The 23,144-nt window shown below is 38.3% G+C and overlaps 1 protein-coding gene across 6 annotated transcripts in view; it reads left to right on the forward strand.

Annotated features, from left to right (window-relative positions):
* KNDC1 (kinase non-catalytic C-lobe domain containing 1) overlaps nt 1,764-23,144 on the forward strand; it is a 60,840-nt gene continuing 39,459 nt past the window's right edge. For 2 of the 6 annotated variants that reach the window (XM_021399189.1, XM_021399192.1), the window contains exons 1-4: nt 1,767-2,111; nt 6,662-6,860; nt 8,866-8,924; nt 10,247-10,309. In XM_021399189.1, the coding sequence (XP_021254864.1) occupies nt 2,019-2,111; nt 6,662-6,860; nt 8,866-8,924; nt 10,247-10,309 (414 nt within the window). In that variant the 5' untranslated portion in view covers nt 1,767-2,018. Of the gene's footprint in view, nt 2,112-6,661; nt 6,861-8,865; nt 8,925-10,246; nt 10,310-23,144 lie in introns of all 6 variants that reach the window. The other 4 variants (XM_021399190.1, XM_021399191.1, XR_002439437.1 and 1 more) reach the window with 3 other exon arrangements.

Below are 23,144 nucleotides of genomic sequence, written 5' to 3' on the forward strand. Positions count from 1 at the left end.
ATGCTAAGATTGAATATTCTAGTGTGAGAACTGAGTTACGTGAATGTATCAAACAAGTTACGTAGACTTTTCTGACAGCTGTCTCAACCAGGAGGCCAAGAAGGAAACAAAATAGAACTGCTGATGAGATCTGAGATTTACTTTTGCAACTTTTCTGGAAAAATCTACCAAACCACATCGGTTCCAGTGACTGTTCTTTCCTGCCTGTCAAGGCACTTGTGATAAGGCTAAATTCTCTGCAATTCTTGGTTTATAGGGGAATTCTATGTATTTTATCTCCTGGAATACAGTTTCTTTCACTCCCTCTGTGTTTATTCTCTTTTGCTTTCCACTCCATACATACTTGGTGCAACTGTTACCTCAGTAGGGCATGTAAGTTAACCGGGGCAACCAGGAGACGGATCTCAAACATCTCAGGTTACGTGGATACAGTTAGTCATTTACTCCAGCAAAAAGTATCCAAGATTTGAGCCCCAGGTCCAACTAATGCAGGGCACGTATCTGAACAGGAGTGCTAACCTTGCAGGGAAATGTCCTACCACCATTACTAATTGCTTTTAGCGAGTGATCTTCTCTTTCTAAAACAAAACTATTGATCTTTTCAAAACTAGTGTGTCAATTTCCATGCAGCACCCATAGGTTTGACTTAAACTATCATTTCACAAAAGTGTTTATGACTGCTCAAGTAGGATTGAAGTGGGGTGCTGATGTAAGAGGTATTTATGGATGAGTGTAGATCATAGCCCCAGTTTACACTCTGGAAAAATTTCTCATGTATTTTTCTTCACAATGCAATTAAGGCCCCAGCCCACAAGGGTACAGAATTTGCAACTCTTCTTGGGCAGATCATGCTATCTGAGGAGAATGTATGGCCAAATATGCTGATGAAACACATTTTAAGAAATGTTTTCTAAGTGAAATAGTGCTGTTCTTCAGGTCAGATTGGACTTTATTTTCAGAAGCACCAGGGACTCATTATTTCCCATTCTCTAATACTTGTTCAGAATTAAAAGTGCAAGTTATTAAATTGTAAGTGTATACATTAAAAGGTGATTATATACATTAAAAACATTTGTCAGCATGAAGAACATTTATCTACACCAGTTTAGTTCCACATGTTAGTAAGAAGACAACACAGAATCACAGAACCATTAAGGTTGAAAAAGATCTCTTAGATCATCTAATCCATATACACGAAGGATTCCAATCTGCTTGGGCTTGTTTTTTTTCCTAAGTAGCATGCCATAACTGTGGAATGTGCCCAATTAATATTTAATTGGGAGAAATCTTCCCAGTTGCTTCAGGATGACTTTTATGAAGCAGTTAATCAAAGTATCTTTGTTTCACAGTGTTTGTGAAAGTATAGTTTACTAGAGTATTAATCTTTTGGAGGGAGAATTACCTACAAGATAGAATGTAAAACCCTTGCTTTGCTTGATGAATATTAACAAAATTATTTTAGATCCTATGGATAGCAAAATGTTAGGGCTAATGAACTAAAGCAGATGATCAGACTGCGTGTGTGTGTGTGTGCGTGTGCGTGTGCGTGTGCGTGTGCGTGTGCGTGTGTGTGTGTGTGTGTGTGTGTGTGTGTGTGTGTGTGCACGATATGCCCTGTCCTTGGAGACACTCGAGCTCAGGCTGAACAGGGCTAGCGCGGGGCGCAGCACTGAGGCGGGCGCGCCCCTCAGGGCCACCGCAGCGCCGCCGCCCTCCCGCCGGGCGTTCGCCGGGGACGCCCCGGGGCGGGCGGCGCGGTGTGCTCGGCGCCGCGGGAGGGCGGGAGCCGCCGCAGTGAGGCCGCGCGGCACGGGCGAGGCGGCGGCGGGCCGCGTTGTCATGGCAGCGCTGCCCCGGCCGAGGGCTTAGGCGGGAGGCGGCTGAGGGCAGCAGGGAGAGGTAGGGGGCGTCCCGTGGTTGGGCCCCGCCGGGAGGCGAAGGGGTTAAAGCAGGCGGGCGTGGGGATGAGCTGCGGCGGGGGCTGAGGGTGTGAAGCCTCTGCTCTCTCCCCGGGCGGAATGGAGGCTGCTGCGGAGGATGGGTTTTATGAGGAGGCGGAGGAGGTGAACTGCTACGACTTCGAGCCCCTGCCGACGTTGCTGGAGGATGAGGTGAGTGTGGCAGGTGCGGGGACGGAGCTGGCGCAGCCGCCCCAGCGGGCACCTGAGGTGAGGCGGTTTAGGGCCCCGGTATCCCCGGCTCTTGCCCGTGCTGCGGCACGGCGGGCAGCCCTAGAGGAGCCCGGGGGTAGCTCAGCTCGCCGGGAGCGGCCAGGCCGCGGTGACACAGCCGTTCTGCTCTGGTGCGATCCCGGGGCTCCCTCACTCCCTATTGCCCCGTTATCTCAGCTTCCAAGTTGAGCTTGGCCCATCTCCTCCACCTGCTCCATGCAACAGCCAAGTCATGGTGCTAGGGATGGGGTGTCTCGTTCCTGGCGTGGCTGTGGAGTAGCAGCAGTTATGAAGTGTGTAGTACCCAATCAAGGGTAATTTCTAAAATGGGCAAAAGTATTTACTATAGCCACCAGCTTAGTCTTTGTACAGCCATTTCTTACTGCCCTGTGTAAAAAGGCCTTTGTCAGGAGGGAATAAAAGATGTTTGAAAAACTATTAAATCTGTTTCTTTATTGTGTTGAATGGTTCTGCAGTCAGCTTTGGGTGGATGTATTTGGTTTTGCACTTGTTTGTTTTCTCTCTCTTTGCTCCCAGTATCCTTTCATATGAAGTATTCCTTGTTCTACTGAATGTTTGGGTAAAACAATGGTAAGTTGAGTAAACTAGGAAGTGAAAGTTTGTGAACCATACGTGAGCAGCTTGTTTCCCAAATCGAAACTTGTAAAGCTCTCTTATTTGGTGTTTCAAGAACTGCAGCTGAATCAGGATGTAGAGGTGCTTGAAATGAGAAGTCCCTCCAACCTCCATAAGCCAACTCCTGGCTCAGCAGTTTCACCCTTCTGATAGAACCTGACCCAGCTCTTCTGATCTTGACCTAGGATTTGTATTTATCACTCATGTGGGTACCCTTCCTCATCTTAGCGCTCGGTGTAGGCCCTCTCAGACTGGCCTATGCCAGATACAGAAGGAAGCTGGCAGTGGCCTCCTCTTTACAGGTTAGCTTAAATGCTAGAAGTGTTTGGTCAGGGTAGAAGAAGGTCAGCTCTTTCTTCTGTGTGAGGAAGACCTGAGCCTATTTCTCTCACTGGTTCGATGCATACTGTGATTGTGGATTCCCATCCACCCCTTCTATTTAGTTACTCCAAGCACATGAATGTTTGCAAATATTCTTGTTGAGAATGATCACCTCTCACCTGGTGATTAGAGAACTTTTTTTTTTTTAAAGGGACTTATTTGAAGAGTACTCAGTGGACTTGCTCAGGCAACAAAGTGATTTTTCTTCAGATCTGATGAATTTAATGAATGATGTTTACCATGTTTTCTGTGATTCTAGAACAGATTGTTTTGAGGTTTGTGCGTACTATCTTGACAATAGGACTTAGATGCCAGAAGGCTGTGAATGCTGAAGTAGTCCTAGATGCTTAGTCATTGACTGGAGCCTGTGCTCGTCATCACTGTGTGTAGTGTAAGGGGAGAGACTGGTGTCTGGTGTATGTGGTTTACAGCATAAAGTGGGAAACTGCCTGGGCAGATGAGTAGGAAATACTGAGGATGATAGTGTATTTAAAATGTCTTTCCTGGCTAGGATTTTCTTGGTCTAAAACTCTTTGATATTTCATTTTAATTTTTTAAGATGTTGTCTGTGGCCAATTTGTTTTCTCTTCATTTTTCTCTCTGCTTTGTTACATTTGCTACTGCACTGCATTATACTTCTGAAGAAAGTACAAGGGAAAACTGAGAACTAAAGTGAACAATTGAAGTATGGTTGTCTGGCCTATTAACTTTTCACAGTTATTAAACAATAATGGCTTTTGCAAGTATCTTTTCCTGATAATGAGACAAGCGAGGAAAGGTGGAAAGGTATCTGTAACAGTGACAAGTTTTCCTGTAAACTTTCCATGGACCAAAATATTGCAGTTATGGCTTGCCAGAAGCTTCAGCTTGCCAGAAGATGCTGAATTATGTTCTGAAAAAGATTAATATTGTTATTTATTTTTTCCTCAAGGAAAACTTGTTTCTGTATAGCTTTGATTAGGAAAACTAAGAAAATATATGTCTTACTATTTTCAATGCTTCATTCTGTAAAAAGGTGTTGCTGTGCTGCAGTAGCTACTTCGGTAGCTAAGATCGTTTGGTGTGGTCACTTGAGAAATACACCGTTTCCATGAAGTAAATAACTCCACGTCCTTGGAAGGAAAGGTTTACTGTGTGGCTGTTCTGTTGTTATTTGTTGTCTTGCTTTGTTTTTATCTTCATCAGTCTGTCCATTGCTGAAAGAAGCTACTGAACATGAATCCAGCCTTCTTAGGTCTTTTTGTTTTTTTCTTTTTTAACCTAACTTTCCCTTTCCCTTGAAAGAAGATAAATTAGTCTGGCATGAGATCATCATCTTTCATTTACTCCCCAACACAAAGATGGTTTTGTAGCTTTAAACTATAGATATTACTACTGGTGATTAGTATCAGCTCAAGAGCTCAACTCAAGCTTGACTCAAAAGAAATTCTATCAAGTCCTAGTTATGACTGCTAATTAATACTGAGGTTCTCTTAAACTTTATAGGTTATGTTTTTTTCTTATAGTGTCTGTAAATTGAGCCTTTTGTGTCCATATGCACATGATGGACATGATTATTTTGCATCTAATGAAATATTCTTTGCAGCTTTGGTAAATGCCATAATGTCACATAGTTGTTTAGCTGTGTGGTCCTAGAAGAATTAAAATAACTGGTTCATTGCTTTGATCCAAAAACTACATTGTGCCCGAATAGGCAGTTTTTCTTTCTTTCCCAATCCTATCCTTGTCTTATCTATCAGCATGGTCATCTTCAAAGCCTGATATTTTGTGGCCAGCTCCTTTTCATATGTTTGTGTTTTCAAATTTAGGAACCTCTGTGCTGCCTTTCATGCTTGAAAGGAGTTCCCCATAAAAAAAAAAAAAGCAGAGTTTTCTCATCTATCCTCAAAACCTGATGGCAGCATTATGCATACGAGTGAGAGTGAAAGTGAGATCGTCTTTCTCATGTACCTGAACTATAAGGGCTTTTGCTCTCCTGTGTTATGTAGGACTGAGCTCGGTGAGGGCTGAGTGCTCAATGGCACTGCACTATTACTTCTGTTAGTGAATTAATACATCTCTTGGCTGGTGAAAACTACAATATTGAAAATAAAAGTTATGGTTGCCAAATAATAGGAAGCATTATTTATTTCCTACCTGTTATTAAGCATTATGCTTTAGTCTAAAAGCAGAACAAATTTTGAACGAAGGATTGGTCCTTGTTTAAAGGATATTATGAATGTAATACTTCATTCTCTGAAAAACGCATCAACAAACTTTCCCCATCTGTAAATAGTAATAGAAATCTTCTTGATGTTTTCCAATAATGAGGTATGTAAAGTCACTTAGAACTCTGTTTTTCAAGTTTCCACAATTAAAAGTTCAAACCACCACAACTCAGTTTGCATTCTGTTTTGCTGACATTGAGTTACTTTTCTTTCTATACTTCAAGTAATATTTGGTTGCGTCTTTAATTCAAGGTATGCTTACCATCATTCAAAAAGTGTGGTCTTCAATCTTAATTTCTCATTAATTTGTATAGTTATTATCTATAATTAATAATGGTATCGCTTTGATATGAAGTAGCTTCTGTAGATATTTCTATTTCTCTGCGTGTTTTTCCTTGCCAGTGGAATTAGTTTTTTGGTTGTTTGAATGTTTTTTTCATGCCTTTAGGTTCATGGAAATTTTGCTTCTGTAGCTGTGGGTGATGTATTAGTTTAGTATTCTATAAAAGCAGGCCAAAAAGTCCAGCTGCTTTGAATAAAGCATTATTTCTGAATATCATAACTGGAGGAGATACATTAATCTTCTTTTAATCTGGACACATTATGTCCTTGCTGTAATCACAGGATCAAGGGAAGGTGATGTAATATTTAAAGACAATAACTGAGAAACTAAGTCTGTGAATTGTCTTGATCCCAAGAGCACTGGGAATAGTGGGGAAGCCTAGGACAACCAAAATGCTTGATGTTTATGTCTAAGAGCACTTTTCATACAGCGTGTTCGACTTTTTGAGGATTTATTGAATGATCTACACCACTAAACTTCACAACAGCATCATTCGTAAGACAGGCCAGTTTAGAGGGTACTTTTTCACTGTTAGGGAAATTTTCACTGTGAAGTGAATTTAAAAGGAGTTTATCCAAAGCCACCTGGGAGAGCTTAAGGGAGACATGGGTTAATCAAAATGTTTTAATTTTGTCTCTCTGCTTTTACCTCTGAATGGTCTGTTTCCCTAACTTTGATGCAGTGTTTATGTAACTTACATAATTCCCATAGTAAGTCTATTTTTGATGTTAACATGCTGTGATACCTTTGTTCAGGTTAACTGTGCTGTGCATTTTATGTTTCTTGGGGTGTTAATCAGTGTCCTGGAAAGTCTCAGAACTTGCTGGAAATATTACTCGTAGTCACTTGTGTCAAATGTAATCTATGATACCCAAAGTAATGTCATGAAATGTGGAGTAATTTATGAATTCATGTCTTGGCAGGAGAATGTGTCCCTTGCTGATATTTTGTCACTGCGAGATAGCTGTCTTACTGAGCAAGATATTTGGGCAATTTGCCTGGAGTGTTGCCATTCTCTGAAGAGCATTGCCCATTCTGCAATCTTCCAGACACTCTGCATCACTCCTGACACTCTGGCTTTTAACACCAATGGCAATGTGTGCTTCATGGAACAACTCAGTGGTAAGTATTTGTGTTTCCAGGCAATTTGTTTTAAAACTATGGAAACTCATAGTGAGAGGCTGTAGTAAAGCGTTATATTCTATTCTTAAGACTTATAATTAAAATAAAGGAAGAAAAAAAGACTTATTTAGGAATGGGTGAATATAGGTCTGCATGAAACTATGCTCAGTTTGTGACTGATCAATAAGGGCTTTTTTGAGTTGGATTAGAAGGCTCATCCTAGTTATTTTAAAAGACTTATCCAGGTTAATGTAATATATCTCCATTTTAAGCACTATAGGTTGGTCACATGGAATTAATTTCCTTTGTTTTAAGGAACTTGCCATGACTTGAAGTTTGGACGGGGAGAAAAGCTGGTTTTGTATTTATAAGGGATTACATATGAAAGACTTGTTGCAGGGGATAAATCTAGTGGATTAAAGACACACCTCATCTAATATTTTTGCTTGCAGCTGGGGAAGAAAAATCAATTTCTTCATAAAAGTTTTAGTCTAACAGAATAGCTGGCAAACAATTGATCCGTGAATTTGTCTTGTTCAAGTATTTAAAATGTGTGATTATGGGAATTCCTGTGAAATGCAGGTGATGTATGAATATTTTGTTCTCTGAAGTCATGTTATTCTCTAAGGAAGTGATTTTTTCATGAGTTCTCCTTAAAACTGTGTTTTTCCTAGGAATGAAAAAAAAATTGCGTATGTTGTTTCTTTTCCTCCCCTCCCTCCACTGTGTCCTTGGGTCTTTCTCTTACCCTTCCACTCAAACCTTAATATTATTTTGTTAAAATACTGTTTGCTGGATAAGGCCCTTCTGGAAGTTGTCTTTTCTTGCTTTCTCATAGTTGTTACTTATGCATTGATTCTTCCAGAAGAAAGTGATGACCTCTGGAGTTGCTTGCCAGTGAGAGAAAATGAACAGCCTGTCACCTCTGCTTTTACAGTGTGCAGGTTCTGTGCTAAGGAAAGTGACAAACATCCAGTAGGATATTCTGCCAAGGGCTCTAATACCATCTTGTCTGTTCAAATCAGACAAATCTCTATTTTAAACACTATGTTTAAGGAATACAGTGATCTTTTCCAATTATTAAAAACTGTACATTTGTACAGCCTTCAAACTGTTCCCTTGAAAGAAGGGAACAAAGGTAGCTGCCATGTGTAAATGTGTCAAACAAGTCTTATACCATGCATCTGAGGTTACTGTCTTCACAATATGAGTTTTGCATCTCACTTCTGAAATACAGGCACAAAAGTTATATTAGAGCTAAAATTATGATGAGTGTGTGGCATGTGTGAGCATGCTGTTTTTTCTTCCTGTTGAGAAGTTATCGGCATGCTGTGATGTTACATGTATGCTTGTATGCAGCAGCAATATCGGTTTCTTTTAGGAAGTTCCTTTCTTCCTTCCTGTTCAGTCAGCAGTGGTTCCTGCAGTAGCCCAGTTCTCTGCTAGGCAGCATCTACATAAGGAATGTACTTCCTCCAGATATTGCCATAATGAACACTAGGTCAAGGTTCTGAGCTAGCCCATGGAAGAGGAGGAAATTAACTTTTCAGATTGCTTTTGCTGCTTGAACCCAGGTCTGCAGAGGAAACTAGCAAATGAAAATGTCCTGTTAACAGGACAAATTAAACATACAAGCCATAGCTGATCCACTCCAACTTAGATGATAACTTGGCCCAAGCATAAAGATATGAAGACATGCGAGAAGTGGTTAGGCATGTTAAATGTATCTCTTTGGGGGTGTTTCATCTGTTTTGTTTCATAGTAGAAAAAGTATAGCATCTTCTGGCAGAAAGTTTGAAAATAACACTTTACTTACAGTATTAGAAACATGGATAACAAATTCTTTGTAGGTCAGGCACGAGTGAACCAGAATACTGCTGAATACATCATTTCCTGTGTATCAAATAGTGATACAAGTTTTATGGTACAAACTTAAATTGGTATGGTTTTTATACAAGCATAACTACTAATTTCTAATCCAAAACATTTTCTTTTCCTTTCAAAGATGATCCAGAAGGTGCCTTTGTTCCACCAGAATTTGACATCACCGGTAACACTTTTGAGGCAAGTTCATAAATATCTGTAGAATAGTTGGATTTAACTTCTTCAGTATTTTCACTGTGCTAACTGCTCAGCATTCTTGGTGTACAATCTTAAAACAGTTAAAGATTATGAATGGTAAATTGTGCTTCTTTAGGAGCATGCTGTGTCTTTTATAGAATCAAAAGGTATACTTAAAATTCTGTATCTTCTATATAAACATTTGTTCACTAACTGTTAAAATGTGAGAGTGTGTTTTGACTGAATAACACATTGCCTTAAACCACAGCTGGTCTGTGTTACATTCAGTGGTATCCTTCACTGGTTATGTTTGCTTGTTTGGGGACTAGCCGTGAACTTTTATGGCTAAGTGTAAAATTTGTTTGCTGTCTTCTTCAGTAAAATAATTCATGGAAGGGTAATCAGCAATATTATCTTTGATTTAATGAAGAAGCAAATGACTATCTGTTACTTTGCAATGCACAAATGCCCTACATTGTTAAATTAAATTAGATTTAAATTGTTTATACTAATTCATTAGCCTCCCAAGTCAACCATCTCATTGCATACTGCAAGAGTGCTTGCTTAGTATCTGTTGCTTTTTTTTTTTAGTACACTATTTTTTTTTCTGGCATATGTTTTAGATAAAACATGTTACAAATTAAAGCATTTGAATTATCATCATTCAATATATAGACGAATTTAGTCTGCTTATTCATTGTGCAACACAAGAACCTTCTACCATCTTCACAGTCATTTCTATAGCTCTCTGTATTCCCTGAGGGTAAAAATAGTAAATGAATTTTGCAATTATGTAGTACTCCAAGTAAGATGAGAATGATTAAGAGAGGGGGACAGGAGAGTAGTAGAGAGAGAATGTGAAATAGCACAGGCTTGGAAGTTTAGGGATGTGATGTTTTTCTCTATTGCTATGCTTTTTGAATGTAGTTATATAGGTCATTAGAGTTGTATTGAAACTTTTTGTGCAGTGTCCTGCTTGATCCCCAAGCTAGGGTTTTCTGAGTTTTTGGGACTGGGAAGCTGATGATAGAGGGCTTCTAGGAGGGAGCCAGCTTTATATGTCAACTTGGAAAATGGAGTAGTCTTTATATTCAAATATAATCAAGGAAAGCAAGTTCCAAAGTGTGGCCCAAAGGTGATTATATCTTTGATTCTTTGCTTTTGTTATAATTCTGAAGCTGCAGTTAAAAATCTGCTGAAATAAATGTTGTCTGTACCTTGTCCCTCAACAACCCTGTAAGACCCGAGACAGAGACGCTTCAAAGTTTTGTGGAGTTATTTACTCTTCTAGAACTTGCGTGTGTTTTCCCTTTTTCTATCTCTAGGAACTGCTGAACTCTGATATGCATATAACAAACAGACACACTGAAGAAGAGACACAGGACAAGGTGAAATGGGGATATGGGAAGACTGTAGGAATACAAAGTGACCTGAAATTTTAGTTCTGTCTGATATGCAAGGCCACTATATTCTTCTTGGGTAAAACTCCTCTGCATACACTTTTATTATTTAAATCTTCTTGTATGGTAGCTCTTATAAGCCTTGTCATGGTTTTGTGATTTTCGGTTATTGGTACTCCACATCATAACATCATGTAGTGAATGTACCTGGTTCTCAGAAGAGAAGGACTACTACATTCCCCACAGTACTTTGCTCCTCTGTTACCATTTTCCAGCCGGAGGGAAAAGATAAAAGCTCGCAGTATAAAAACTTGCAGATCACGAGACCTCGTCCCTTTTTCCGCCGTCTCTCGTCTTGGCAGCACCTCGCTCTCCAGCCGTCTTATCGTCAGTAGTAGAGTAAGGCCTACCTTGATTTTTGGGACATTCTCTCTCTCAGTATTGGATTTATCAGCTTAAATTGTAATTATATTGTATTATAGTGTGTTGTTTTGCATTCTGATATTTTATTTAGTAAATTAGTTTGTTTCTCCTCAGATTGTTGCCACTGTTCTTTGCTCTCAGGGCCATCTCCTTACCCTTTTCCCCTTTTCCCTTTTCCTGGGGCGTGGGCCCGTGGATCCCCCGTCCCCTTCGTCACGGAACTGGGCTGAACACCCATAAACCGTTGACAGCCTGATAAGCCCCAGTGAATCCTAGTATCAAGCACAGTGCAAACAAAAGTTACGCAGTCATTGAAGGTTCTTTGAGTCAGGAGTTGCTCTGAATGTTGACCCTCTTGCATTCTTTGCAAAGGTTGGTGAAAGTACCTGAAGGTATGTATTCACCTGGAGGAGAAGCAATGTCATCATGCTCTTCCCTGTTGTGAAATGGAGTAAGGGCTGGGTACACTGATTTGTCCCATTCCCACTCTTTATCTAACAAGGTGAGGAACCTTGCAAAGCAGGAGACCAGCACTATGAGGCTGACCTGCTGCCTCACCTGTTTTCCACTGACCAATCTACAGTGGTGCAGAAGGCTGAAAAGCCAGTCTTTTTCTTCTTTGAGGTAGAGATATATCTGGGAATTGTGCCTTTTTCAGCCAAGGGATGCTGAGTATTCATGGAAGTTCCAAAGCTTTATCTGTTGCTACTTGTAGCTTTGGTTCAACTTTAAATATTTAGGTACCTGATCAGATTTTGCCTGGGATCCATAATGACCTCAATTTGCTCTAGCAGCTTCTAAGATAGGCAGTAGGTCTAATCCTTTAGTTACGTTTACAACATCATAAAATACTGTGATACTTCGAAGGTAATTGTTTCTTTCTTGCTGCTAATGGTTAGAAGTTCTTCTCAAAAGTATTGATAATTTTGTCTATTCTCTCATCCCTAGCTGTAATCTTCTATTATGCAGTAGTGGAATAGCACTGATAAGTAAATACACCTCTCTGAGGAAATCCTGGGCACTTTTGCTTTCTTGGTACTGTAAGATTCAATTGCCCTATACCAATAAGCTGCACTTTCTATAGAGGCATGAAATCTTTTATGTTAGTGCTTCTTCCTTGGTAATGATCTTACTCAGGTTTTTGTTTAAGGAGTGTTTTTGTGGCTGTTTAGTTTCTGTTGTTGTCAACAAAGTATGCTAGTATTTATTTTGAAATGATTCCATTTCAGTATAAAGAGAAAATTAGTATTGGAACTACAGATTGTGGTGATCTTTGATTGCTATTAGTCTGGTGTCAAAGCTCAACTGATTTGAAATAGTTATGTCAGCCAGAGGTTTCACTTAATTCAAACATGACCTATTTTGTGGCTTTGAAAATGGAAGCATACAAAGTAGTTTGTATAGCTACCAGGAGACTTCTCCCTCTTTAAACTCTTTTTTTTTTAAAAAAAAAAAAAAGTCCTTCAAATGAAGCTACAGTTATTTCAACAAGAGATGTTTTGTTTCCTGCTTTGTGAATTACTGATCCAGACCTCTAACGGAATTGTGACTCCGGTCTAATTAGTTACTAAACTTAGCTGGCACTCACAAGTGCACCAGGGCAATAGACACAGGAAACAAACTGAAATGCATTACTGTCCTGGTGTCTGAAACAACACTATTAAAAATTTCAGTTTCTGGTAAGTATTTTAAATAGCAAGAGATAGAAAGCTTGCTCCAAAGGCCAATGCACAGAACTGAAAAGCAATTATTTTCACATGGTTTCTTTTAGACTTGTGCTTTGTTTCCTGACTTGCTCTCTATTTGTAAAGTGAGAACAACACCAACTTCAGTTACTGTTAATAGTATGAAGGTAAAAACTAACTCTCAAGGACTCATCTATTCTATACCTGATACTAGAACCAGCTCTCTTTATTGAGAATAATGTTAAGAGGGAAGTAGCTCTGAAAGGGGCCAATGCTGAAGTGTGGCTAGGTTCTGCATCTGGTGACTTCATTAGTGCTGTCACTGCTAGAACCTGTCGGGTTGGAATAAAAGGGATGGAGGATGGATTGCTTCCTCTGACGGGCTCCAGAGATCTCAAAAAGAGTCTTGCCAAGCACTATTTAATAGGGCGGTTTTATCATGTCCTCTTCTTGCTGGTGTAAGAAGGGAAAAAAAGTGTATTATCACAATAAAAAGACAGTTGAACAGGTGCCTTAGTTCTCTAGGACCTCCTGGGTATCTGTTCCTTTTGAACCTTTTCCTGTAACATTGCTGTCTCCTTACATGCTGTTGCTATTACCATTGTGCCTTAGAAACTGTGCCGTTAACGGTTAGTGCTGCAAAGAGGGAGGGGAATGGGATAAACGAGATAAATATTTCTACCTTTCCTAGGAGAGAAATTTTAATGTTATGATGTATACTGTAATTCTAAAGAAGAGGTGGATTATTTTATAGTACATTTAATATAATTTTCACTTTTATTGTCAATACACATGCAAGTATGTGATGTGGTTGTGCTTAGTAAAAGCTTTCTCATGACTGAAGCTGTTATTTGCCTGCACAGATGGAAAGATGCTATAGTAAATACTGGCCATTTTTGCTGTCTTCTCTGGACCTTGAGCTAAGTCAGCTAGAAATAAATATCTGAGTATAAAGGGCTAGTCTCAAATTATGTAATGCTCTACTAGTGTGCTGTTGTAGAGAGTAGTATAGAATGTGACATTTTTCTGTTCTAGAAAAGCATGAGGAGACTGAGTTGCAAAAATGCTCTTTTAAAATTGGCATACTTGCATAAATATATATGTGCTTAGCAAATGATCCATCTTCAGTGTAAACCAATTCTTTATTCCCTTCTCTAAATAGGAAAAGCTTTTCTTAATGAAGTGGCCCATTTTTTTTTCTTTGGCTGTGGGCACTACAGTGCTGGACTTGTTAAATTTGACCAATGGGAGGCACAACAGGAACAGTTAAATACTGGTGACTTCATTAATAGCTTTATTTCCATCACTACAATAGAAACTTGCCTCAGGTTAAAAACATTGGCTGTCTCAATCCAGTTTCAAGTAGCTGTTTGTCACTATCACAAAACTGCCATTGAGTCTGACACAGAGGTTCATTGATGCAGAACCCCACATTTCTGAGATATGAGCTTTCAGTGAGATGAAGGACTGATGTCTGCCATGTGTGAACTTGCATTTATAGTCTTTTAATAATATGGCTATTCAATTCCACTTGTTCTAGTGAACCTCTGTAAAAGAAATCAGTGAATTTTCAGTCTCCCTTTTTCTTTATCTGAAGCAGACCAGATAATGATTCTGTTTAATTACTTCTTCCATTATTTAGAGGTGATAAAATGCAGTAGTTCTAAAAATGCAGTATGCAGTAGAATTGAAGTTTTTCTAGTATAAAAACTAGGGGAAAAAAGTGATGTGGACTTAAATACTGTGCTGCCGTGGAAGGAGAGGGGAGAAGTATGGGACTGAGACCAGGAAGAAAGTGGAGCTCATGCTTCTGTCTTCTCAGCTAGAAATTCTTGTTGCTTTTTGCTGTTAGAGCAGGCATGAGGCATGCAGGAATCCCAGCAGTGACTGCAGTCAACTGTGAGTCAGAACTAGAAGAGGCTGAACGCTGGCATTCTCTTTGCTAGAATATGGCAACTGTTGGCTTGAAGTTCTCAGTGGATTATAGATGATTTAGTCAACAAACAAACAGAAACTTTCAAGTCTCTCAACAACATTAATTCAAACAGAAAAGGCGAGCTAAGTGTATTTTTAAAAAATCTCAATAGTTAAAATTCATATGACTTTTATTCCTATGAAATGTGTCAAGACAGTTGGATTGTTATCTACCATGTACATGTAAATATTTTATATGCATATAAATGCATGCATTGAAATGCCAAATTAAATATACTGATCTAGGGAATAGATAAAGCAAAAGGCTCAGGATATATGTATATGTTGGTCCTACTAAAGAAAACTAAGCTGATGGTTTCGTACTGCAGTATTTCTCAGTAGCTGATCATTACTGAGCTAGTGCTCAGGTCTCAGCTGTTCATCCTTCTCTAAATTACAAAGCTGTCTTCTTTCCACCAAATCAAAACAGTGGAAGGTATAAAGGAAGTTTTGCCTTTGCTGCTTCTCTGGCATTTTAAAGCAGTGGCTTTGAATGTTGTGATGTTATTACTTCTGTTCTGTTCTTTCTTTAGTTCTGAGAGGAAAATGAAAACTTTTTACTTGTTCTTCTGGAAGATTTTTTGGTTTTGTTTTTATATGATGGAGAAATAAGTCCTTTGAAACAGCTAGTGTCCTTTTTATTGAGTTCTATTTCCATTAGTTTCATATAGCCTCCTTTGGAGACTAATTCTGTCCAACAGCAAAAAGGCTTCTCATCAGCAAATGGTAACTTTTCTTCTCTTGTAGTCTAAAAGATTCTATTTTCTGAGTGTATTTAAAGCTGTCTTTTCTTTCAGTGACAAAAATAAATTACTTTTATTTAGTTACGTGTGCTTCTACTGTGCTATAGAAGAGTAAATGACATCCTCCTGCTCTTGCTTTTACATCATTGACCCAGTTGAGGAAAAGACAGGAACTTTATACTGAATAAATATCACCCTTTAGTTGTTTTACACTAAGAGCTACCCAAAGGAAGGAATGTGAGACCAACAATTGAATAATTTTTGACATCTGTCTTTTATTTCTTTTCTTGTTAAATGTATAGGATCACTTAAATGTGTAGCTTGATGTCCCCAGAAATCCCCTACAGCTTCTTACTTAATTCTGAAGTTGAGCCTGCGAACTTACCACATTTCTTTTCTCACAGCCTTCTTGAGCCTATTGTCTCTAAATATGAAATGTAACTTTTCAGGCTCACTTTTATTTTCATCAATAGAAGCCTGTCTTACAGGCAGAAAAAACTTTCCAGAAGAGAAATGACTCTGTGTAGATAACTTACCTATTCAACAAAAATATCATAGAATCACAGAATGGCCTGGGTTGAGAAGGGCCATAATGATCATCTAGTTTCAACCCCCCTGCTGTGTGCAGGGTTGCCAGCCACCAGACCAGGCTGCCCAGAGCCACATCCAGCCTGGCCTCAAATGCCTCCAGGGATGCGGCATCCACAGCCTCCTTGGGCAACCTGTTCCAGCGCGTAAGCACCCTCTGAGTGAAAAACGTCCTCCTAATATCTAACCTAAACCTCCCTTGTCTTAGTTTAAAACCATTCCCCCTTGTCCTATCACTATCCACCCATGTAAACAGTCATTCCCGCTCCTGTTTATACGCTCCCTTCAAGTATTGGAAGGATGCAATGAGGTCTCCCTGGGGCCTTCTCTTCTCCAAGCTAAACAAGCCCAGTTCCCTTAACCTTTCCTCATAGGAGAGGTGCTCCAGCCCTCTGATCATCTTAGTGGCCTTCCTCTGGACCTGTTCCAAGAGCTCCACATCCTTCTTGTGCTGTGGGCCCTAGGCCTGGAAGTGGTACTCCAGATGGGGCCTCACAAGAGCTGGGCAGAAGGAGACAATCACCTCCCTCTCCCTGCTGGCCACTCCTCTTTTAATGCAGCCCAGAACATAATTGGCCTTCTGGGCTGCAAGTGCTCACTGCTGGTTTATGTCCAGCTTCTCATCCACCTAGACCCCCAAGCCCTTCTCTGCAGGGCTACTCTCAAGGAGTTCTTCCCCTAGTTTGTATAAATACCTGGTATTGCCCCAGTCCAAGTGCAGCACCTTCCGTTTGGCCTTGTTGAACCTCGTATGTAGTATTTTATCTCTTCCTTACTACTATTATTATATATAATTATACTATTATTACTACTTACAACTATTAAGTTGTTATAAGCCAGGGTTATTAAAGCTATCTGTTTTCCTTAAGATTAGGGAAGATTTATTCTTTCACGCACAAACTTTTTTCTAACCTGCTTATCTGAGGATTTTGTTTCTGTGAGGAAAAGATAACTTAAGTTAGCATTTTGTTTTAAAGCAGTTGGTTTCTACGATAGCTTACCATTTGAGAAGAATGATGAGGAATGTTGAATGATTTTGCAGATATTTCCCATTAAGACCAAAAAGCTATAGAAAGAAGCACACATGGTTTTCTCCCAATATGGTTGTGCCATGTACATGTACTACATGTACGACATGTTACTTATGGTAACTCTAGGCTCTTTAATGTTAAAGGTGCGCAAATATTTTATATCATTCATTCTGCCCTCTTCCGGATAAACCCTTTTGTCTGATTAGTTCTGATAGCTTCATCCATAGCTGAGGTTTCTTCCTTAGTTTTGGTGGAATAATGTGTTAGTTTCTGTTTCTAATCATTCAAATGGATTTCTTTGGTGGACCCATCACAATGGCCCTACTGGCTGATGAAAAAATATAATTTTCTGCTGTGCTTTCTACTTATTTCCATAATTTACTGCATTTCAGAACGCTTTCCATGTCATTACTTGATGTCAGAGTACTTCTATCCTGCATTTTGTCTTTTTTTATGTGGTTATTCATGTCGCTAGTGAAGATTCATGACTATTGCTAGTGTCTGGAGACTTTATATTCACTGGAACAATGACAAATATTTTTAACCATCTGCACTGGCTGAAAAAAGGTTTTCATAACTGTATGAAAGCATACATAAATAATTTATTTTTGAAACGCTTGACTTAAAAGTAGGTGGCAGAAGAGAATTTTTCCTAACCTCCAGACAAAATGCTGAGACTACTTGAGTCTGCACAACAAGTTGGATGGTTATAGTTATCTCATTAGTCTGCTTTAAATTTAGTCAACAGAACCTCCAGGATTATGAAAAAATGGTTGCCACTTACATGTCGTTCTCCTTAATTACAGAATTTCAAAGAAGCTTCTGAGAAAAATGAGTACTTCTATTTGAAATTTAGAATCTTATTACCTGGGAAATGCACTGCAGGTGGCTTAGGCTTTCTCAGGTGACCACTAGAGCAGGTTTTTTATTCATTAGTATATATCTTCTCCAGGATTCTTGAATTTCTGATCTCTTTCATCAAGTTATTTAAGTTAGAGGCTCCTTTCTGTCAACTGTAATGTCAACAAGTGCTGCCACTTTACTTAGGCATACTGATTTAATCAGTCTGTCATTTTGGAAGAAGCAATCTATCAACATAGCATGTATGTTGCACTTGCCATGTAAAATTGTTTTTGTGTATGCAGGTTGTACTGTTCAAGTCATAGCATGTTATACATCAGTTCTACATATCTCATCTAATGGACAAGAAAAAGCAAGGTTCATTCCTGCAACAAGTACTCCTCTATGAATCTTTTTTTCAAAACAAACAAAAATCCTCCTAGTTTATCCTCCTCTGTTTCCATTCCTGACATACTGTGAGAGCTACCTACCTACCTGCTATTTCAGTCACATAGAATCATAGAATGGCGGCTCTTCTATATGCATGCAGCTGTTCTATAAAAATCCAGTGTTTTAAGAGACTAAATGAGGTCAGAGGCAGTGATGCTCTTTGGATGTTGTCTCATGAGATATTATGTAATAATGTAAGTTTAGAAGTGTTTGGCCAACTTTTTACATCTACAATTCATGAAAGATCCTCATTCCTTTTAGAAAACTAGGAAGAATCTTCATAGATTTACTTCAAAGAATTAACTGTTGCTATACAGTAGCAAATATTTTGTTAGAATCCTGATGTCTTTGGTTCATGGTGCAGTAAAGGAACTGGAGAGCTGTTCGAATTTATTGGCCCACAGTGCTCTTAACTGTAAGTACTCGCCTTAAATTCTTTAGCTCCAAAACATAGAATAAGTATATCCCCACAGAGGACTGTGTGAATGAATTATTCAGCTCAGCGAGTTTATCAGTAAACAGCTTCTCTTACCCTTAAGATAAAGAGTATTCTTTTTTTAAACAAAACTTACTTTACTTGCAGTTATTGATTTGCTATACAATGAAAAAGATCTTACATGTTTGCAGTTGAGGGAAGATAAAACTAGTCTGCTCAGCATGCATATAAGTGCTTCCCAGGTTTCCTTGTTTCTATGCCTACAAGGGAATAAGTTGGGTTAGTTTACTTAAGTGATAAATGAATTACCTGTGGGGGGTAACTTATAAGTAAGGAGGTTAATGGCTGATAAAGCATAAGGAGAATTGTGACACGTGAAACTTAATTCCAAAAAGAGTCTTAAAAATTGCATTGTTTAAGAAGCTTTAAAGATAAATGTCTGTAGCTTTTGCTATCTAACCTTTGAGGCCTTTAGCAGTTTTATTGCAATGCTTCTCTTTGCCTGTCATAATTACATTTCTATAGTCCTGCAGGAGAATAGTCAATTGGGGCGCTATTCATTAGCGTTAATCTTTATGATTATAGGAGGCTGAAAATGGAAGTGTAAGAAACGTGTTCCTAATTGGTATCATCAACTTGTAAAGATAAGAGTAATTTCATGGACACAGACTGATTTTAAATCAGTCAGCTACAGTGCACATTATTCTTTGTGTGCCTTCTTAAAGCGAAGTCGATGCTTACAGCAGTCACTGACAGTGGCTCAAGATATGTCTGTCTTTCCTATAGTAATTAGAGTAACAGCCTCTTAAAACTATCTTGCAGTTCAGTTGAAAAATTCATATTTATTCTGGATATAGCTTTGGATCGACTGTATTGCATTTCGAATTCATTACTGCTGTAGATACTAGAAATTTAGTCTGTGGACAGCAGTCAAATGTTCTACATAGCTATATAGAAAACCAAAACAGCCATTAAAATAACATGTTTGCAGATAATACGGAGACTGCTATGAGCTTATAGAATGTTTCTAAAATAAATTTTAAGCTCCTATCAAAGACCTCAAAAAGACCCAAAAAAAGGCTTGTATACAGCAATCTAAGGAAGTTATTAGAAGCAAGTCAGAAGGTATACTTAAATATATATATATATATATATATATATATATAGTTTAACAAAGTATTGTTCAAATAAATTGGAAGGGATTTTAAACTCTGGTAGGTTAAAGGAGTAACCTAAAAATAAAAGTGTACAGAAGTGTAAAAAATAAAAAAATAAATTAAGCAATATCATTCAAAACTATCGAAGGTAGGAATGTTGCCCAAAGTCTTCAAGTCAGCCGATCAACAAGATACTAAAATTATTCAAAGAAAGCTGTAGCAGAAAAAAACAAAAAACTGCACTATTTTTCTGATCCATTTTGTGTGGCAGGACCTTCAGGAGGTTCTAACACTGCAGTTCTTCTTCACAGGAAGCCATCAGATTTCTACTTAAATCAGGGTCAGTAGAATAGACTATTGACCGTGTTGACAAAATTAGCTGTAAAATAAATTTCCAAGTCCAGATGGTAAAGCAGCATTCATAAAGGAAGTAATTACTTGCAGTGATATTCTTAAGTCTGGAAGAGGATGCCATAAGGGAGAAGTTAGGCTCGAAATCTACGAAGCCTTTCATAGCAGCAGCCGTATGGTGATTACTTGCCAGCCCTCATAAATGAAACAAGTACTTGGCAACAATGAGGTGCACGCAGGTGGTGTTAAAATAAACATGAGGAAATACTACTTTGTTGCACAATAAACTGTGGAAATTCTTGTAAAACCAGAATGCAAAAAGATGTGTGGACGAAGTTTAGACACTTTGTGGAGGAAAAAGTGTTTTCCTGAGCCATTACAGACAAGCAACCCTCAACTACAAAACAGAGAGATTAGAGTGACGTACTAGGTAAAGTTTCCTTAATTCAGGTGTATCTAGAGCATATCGCAAGAAACTAAAGCGTAACAAAATGTAGTAAAAATACAGTCATACAGTGTAAGTGCACTTAGATTTTGTTTGGTTCACTTCTATGTGAGTTGTAACATTGCTTTTTAGACGATTGCATCTGCAAAATCTTATTTGTGTTTTGCAGTGTAAACTGATCACCTGACATTTGCCAAAGAACATGTTAAGACTTGAAAGCGTTCGCTTAGTTGCTAGGCTAATAAAGAGGCAATTCAAGACTTGGAATACGTGCAAATTGCGAATGTGAATAAATTATTTGAGGAGAATCTGGCCTGTGGCTGCATTTCATTGTTCTGTTTTCTAAAGAAGTCTTTTGTGGAAGAACTTTTCAGACAAAACTAAGTAGCGGCTACATTTAGAAGGGATAAACTGCAAGTGTAGCGTTGGTTTACATGTTATGTTTTTGGCATGTGCTGCTAATTCAGGATGGAGTATATGTTTTGTGTACAGTCTTCTGGTTAGTGCTTCTAGCACATTCTGCAGACTGTCTACACATTCAAAATGTCAAATGAATAAAAAGCTAATATTAAATAAAGCACCTTCTATTAAACAGTTTGTTTATGCAGAAAAGAGTTCTGTAAGGAAGGAAAGTATTGAAAATAATAATTGGTCCATTTCCCTGTCATTTTGTTGCTGAACGATGTTGCTATCTGATGTCCTTTTGCATAAAACAAACTTTAGAGTGAGCTAGCATCTTGGAAAAAAAAATAGGTAATTATTAAATGTTTTCTTCTAGTGGCAATTTTGTTAAGCATTAGCTTGAATTTGTTTATAAAACTTAAGATTTATAAGATACTGAAGCTTTCAATTCTGGAACCTTTAAATGATTTGAACTTTAACAGAGTGAAAGCATCAATATATTTTCCAGGAATCGCAAAAAAAGAAAAAAAAAAAAGTGGTGCAAGGTAAAATAAGGGTCAGATAACGGTGGCAAAACGGAAATTGTCTTATTCTTTTCCTATAATTCCAAAAATATTTTACAAGAAGTATTCTATTATAGTCTTTCTTTTTTAGTTCTGCTGAATTCCTAAATTTCTGATCTCAATACAAAATGTAAATAGACATTATTCATAATTACAATATCCTAAGTGCTTGTGCAGTTGTTAATCAAAAGCTCTTTTGTGAGCTTTTTTTCTGCATTGTTTGTCTGCAAGTATGAGTTCCTATAGAAGCTTAGTTCTTGAGCCCTGCCAAACATTGGTACAACAGAGCCTCTGTCACACTGTGTAGGCTTGGAGCTTTTGCTTCCTCTCCTGATCTTTTGATTCGTGAATTTTCAAACCAGAGTAGATCATTGTTCTCTGATTTCACTTCCTGTAATGTTAACTGGTCATAAAATGGTATGCAGCAAGCCAAATAACTTTGGATTGGAACTGACAGAAGCCTTTTTGAATATATTTCACTCGCAGTATAAAAATTTAGTGCTGTCAGAAACTGTTCTCTCCCTTAGCCTGAAGATTTAAAAAACAAACAAACAACAAAAAAATACACTTGGTATCATCACCTTTTGAATTTTTATTTGTTTTGTTACTTTTGAGTCTTGCTATGCCTTTGTCTTGGAAAACACTCTAGTACTATTAGAATGCATCTTTGAAGTCGTTTGTATGATTGTCGCCTTCAAATTTTTCTCAAACATAGAGCTACCTTCCTGAAAAGAATATATTCAGGACCTCACATCATACTTGTGACTTTTCTTAGGACATCTTTTCTTCTGTTACCGCTTTGCTTTTTAAAGCATACATTATATCCACAGTAGCCTTCTCAGTAATCCATACAATGATCCTTGCTACTTTGGATTAAGCGTAGATGTACTCCTTAGAAAGCCAGGCCTCCAGATCTGGACATAATATAACCTCTCTTTCTTCATGTTTTTTGTTGTTGGTTTTTTTTTTTTTTTTTCCCCAAGCTGACAGTGTAATGCAGTCTTGTCATCATGGCCTGGGTATTTTTTTGTTACAAGTCACATTTAGTCTTTAGCTTGAAAGTTGCTTTAGGAACTGTGAAGAAAGTTGGTTGTTGTTGTTGATTTGTTTTAGTGTGTCTTTTCCCTTTTGGATCTTGAAATGCATGCTAGTTATCAGCTTCTGTAATGTAGCAATTCCTATAATTCATAAACCATTCTCCTTAGCAGGGTTAAAAACCATTTCTTGGTTGTTGGTTAACACCTCCCTTACTGTTCCCCCCCGCAGAAGAACCTGAGGCAAAATCTTCACTGGCAGGGGGAAAGTTTAGATTGTGAGGTTGTTTTCACAGAGAGCAGTCATTTCTAGTGGGCGTCAGATATTTTATACTTGTGAATTTACTTTATTTATTGCATTTATCATCTTGCATTCCTCTGAGGAAGTGAAAATTTCTTCTTAAACAGCATGGTAAACAGAAGCAGCAGATTTGATGCATGAACTTGGGGAGCCACCCCACCTAGTGGATGACTGTAAACTCATTTTCACATTGATCCACTTTAGATAGAAGGCCTAAGGTTAAGTTGAAAAACTGTTCTTTATAACTTGTGGATACCTTAATAAAAGCAAATGCAAAGTGGCATACTGTGATGATGTGAATTATCCCATATGTTGAAGCAACAAGTCTGTTTCTCTTTATGCTTTTTATAACCTGTAAGTCTAATATGTGAACTTCTGGACATAGGTAAAGACTGGGAGG

The sequence above is a fragment of the Numida meleagris genome, chromosome 5, assembly GCF_002078875.1.
Source record: "Numida meleagris isolate 19003 breed g44 Domestic line chromosome 5, NumMel1.0, whole genome shotgun sequence".
Taxonomy (NCBI): Eukaryota; Metazoa; Chordata; class Aves; order Galliformes; family Numididae; genus Numida; species Numida meleagris.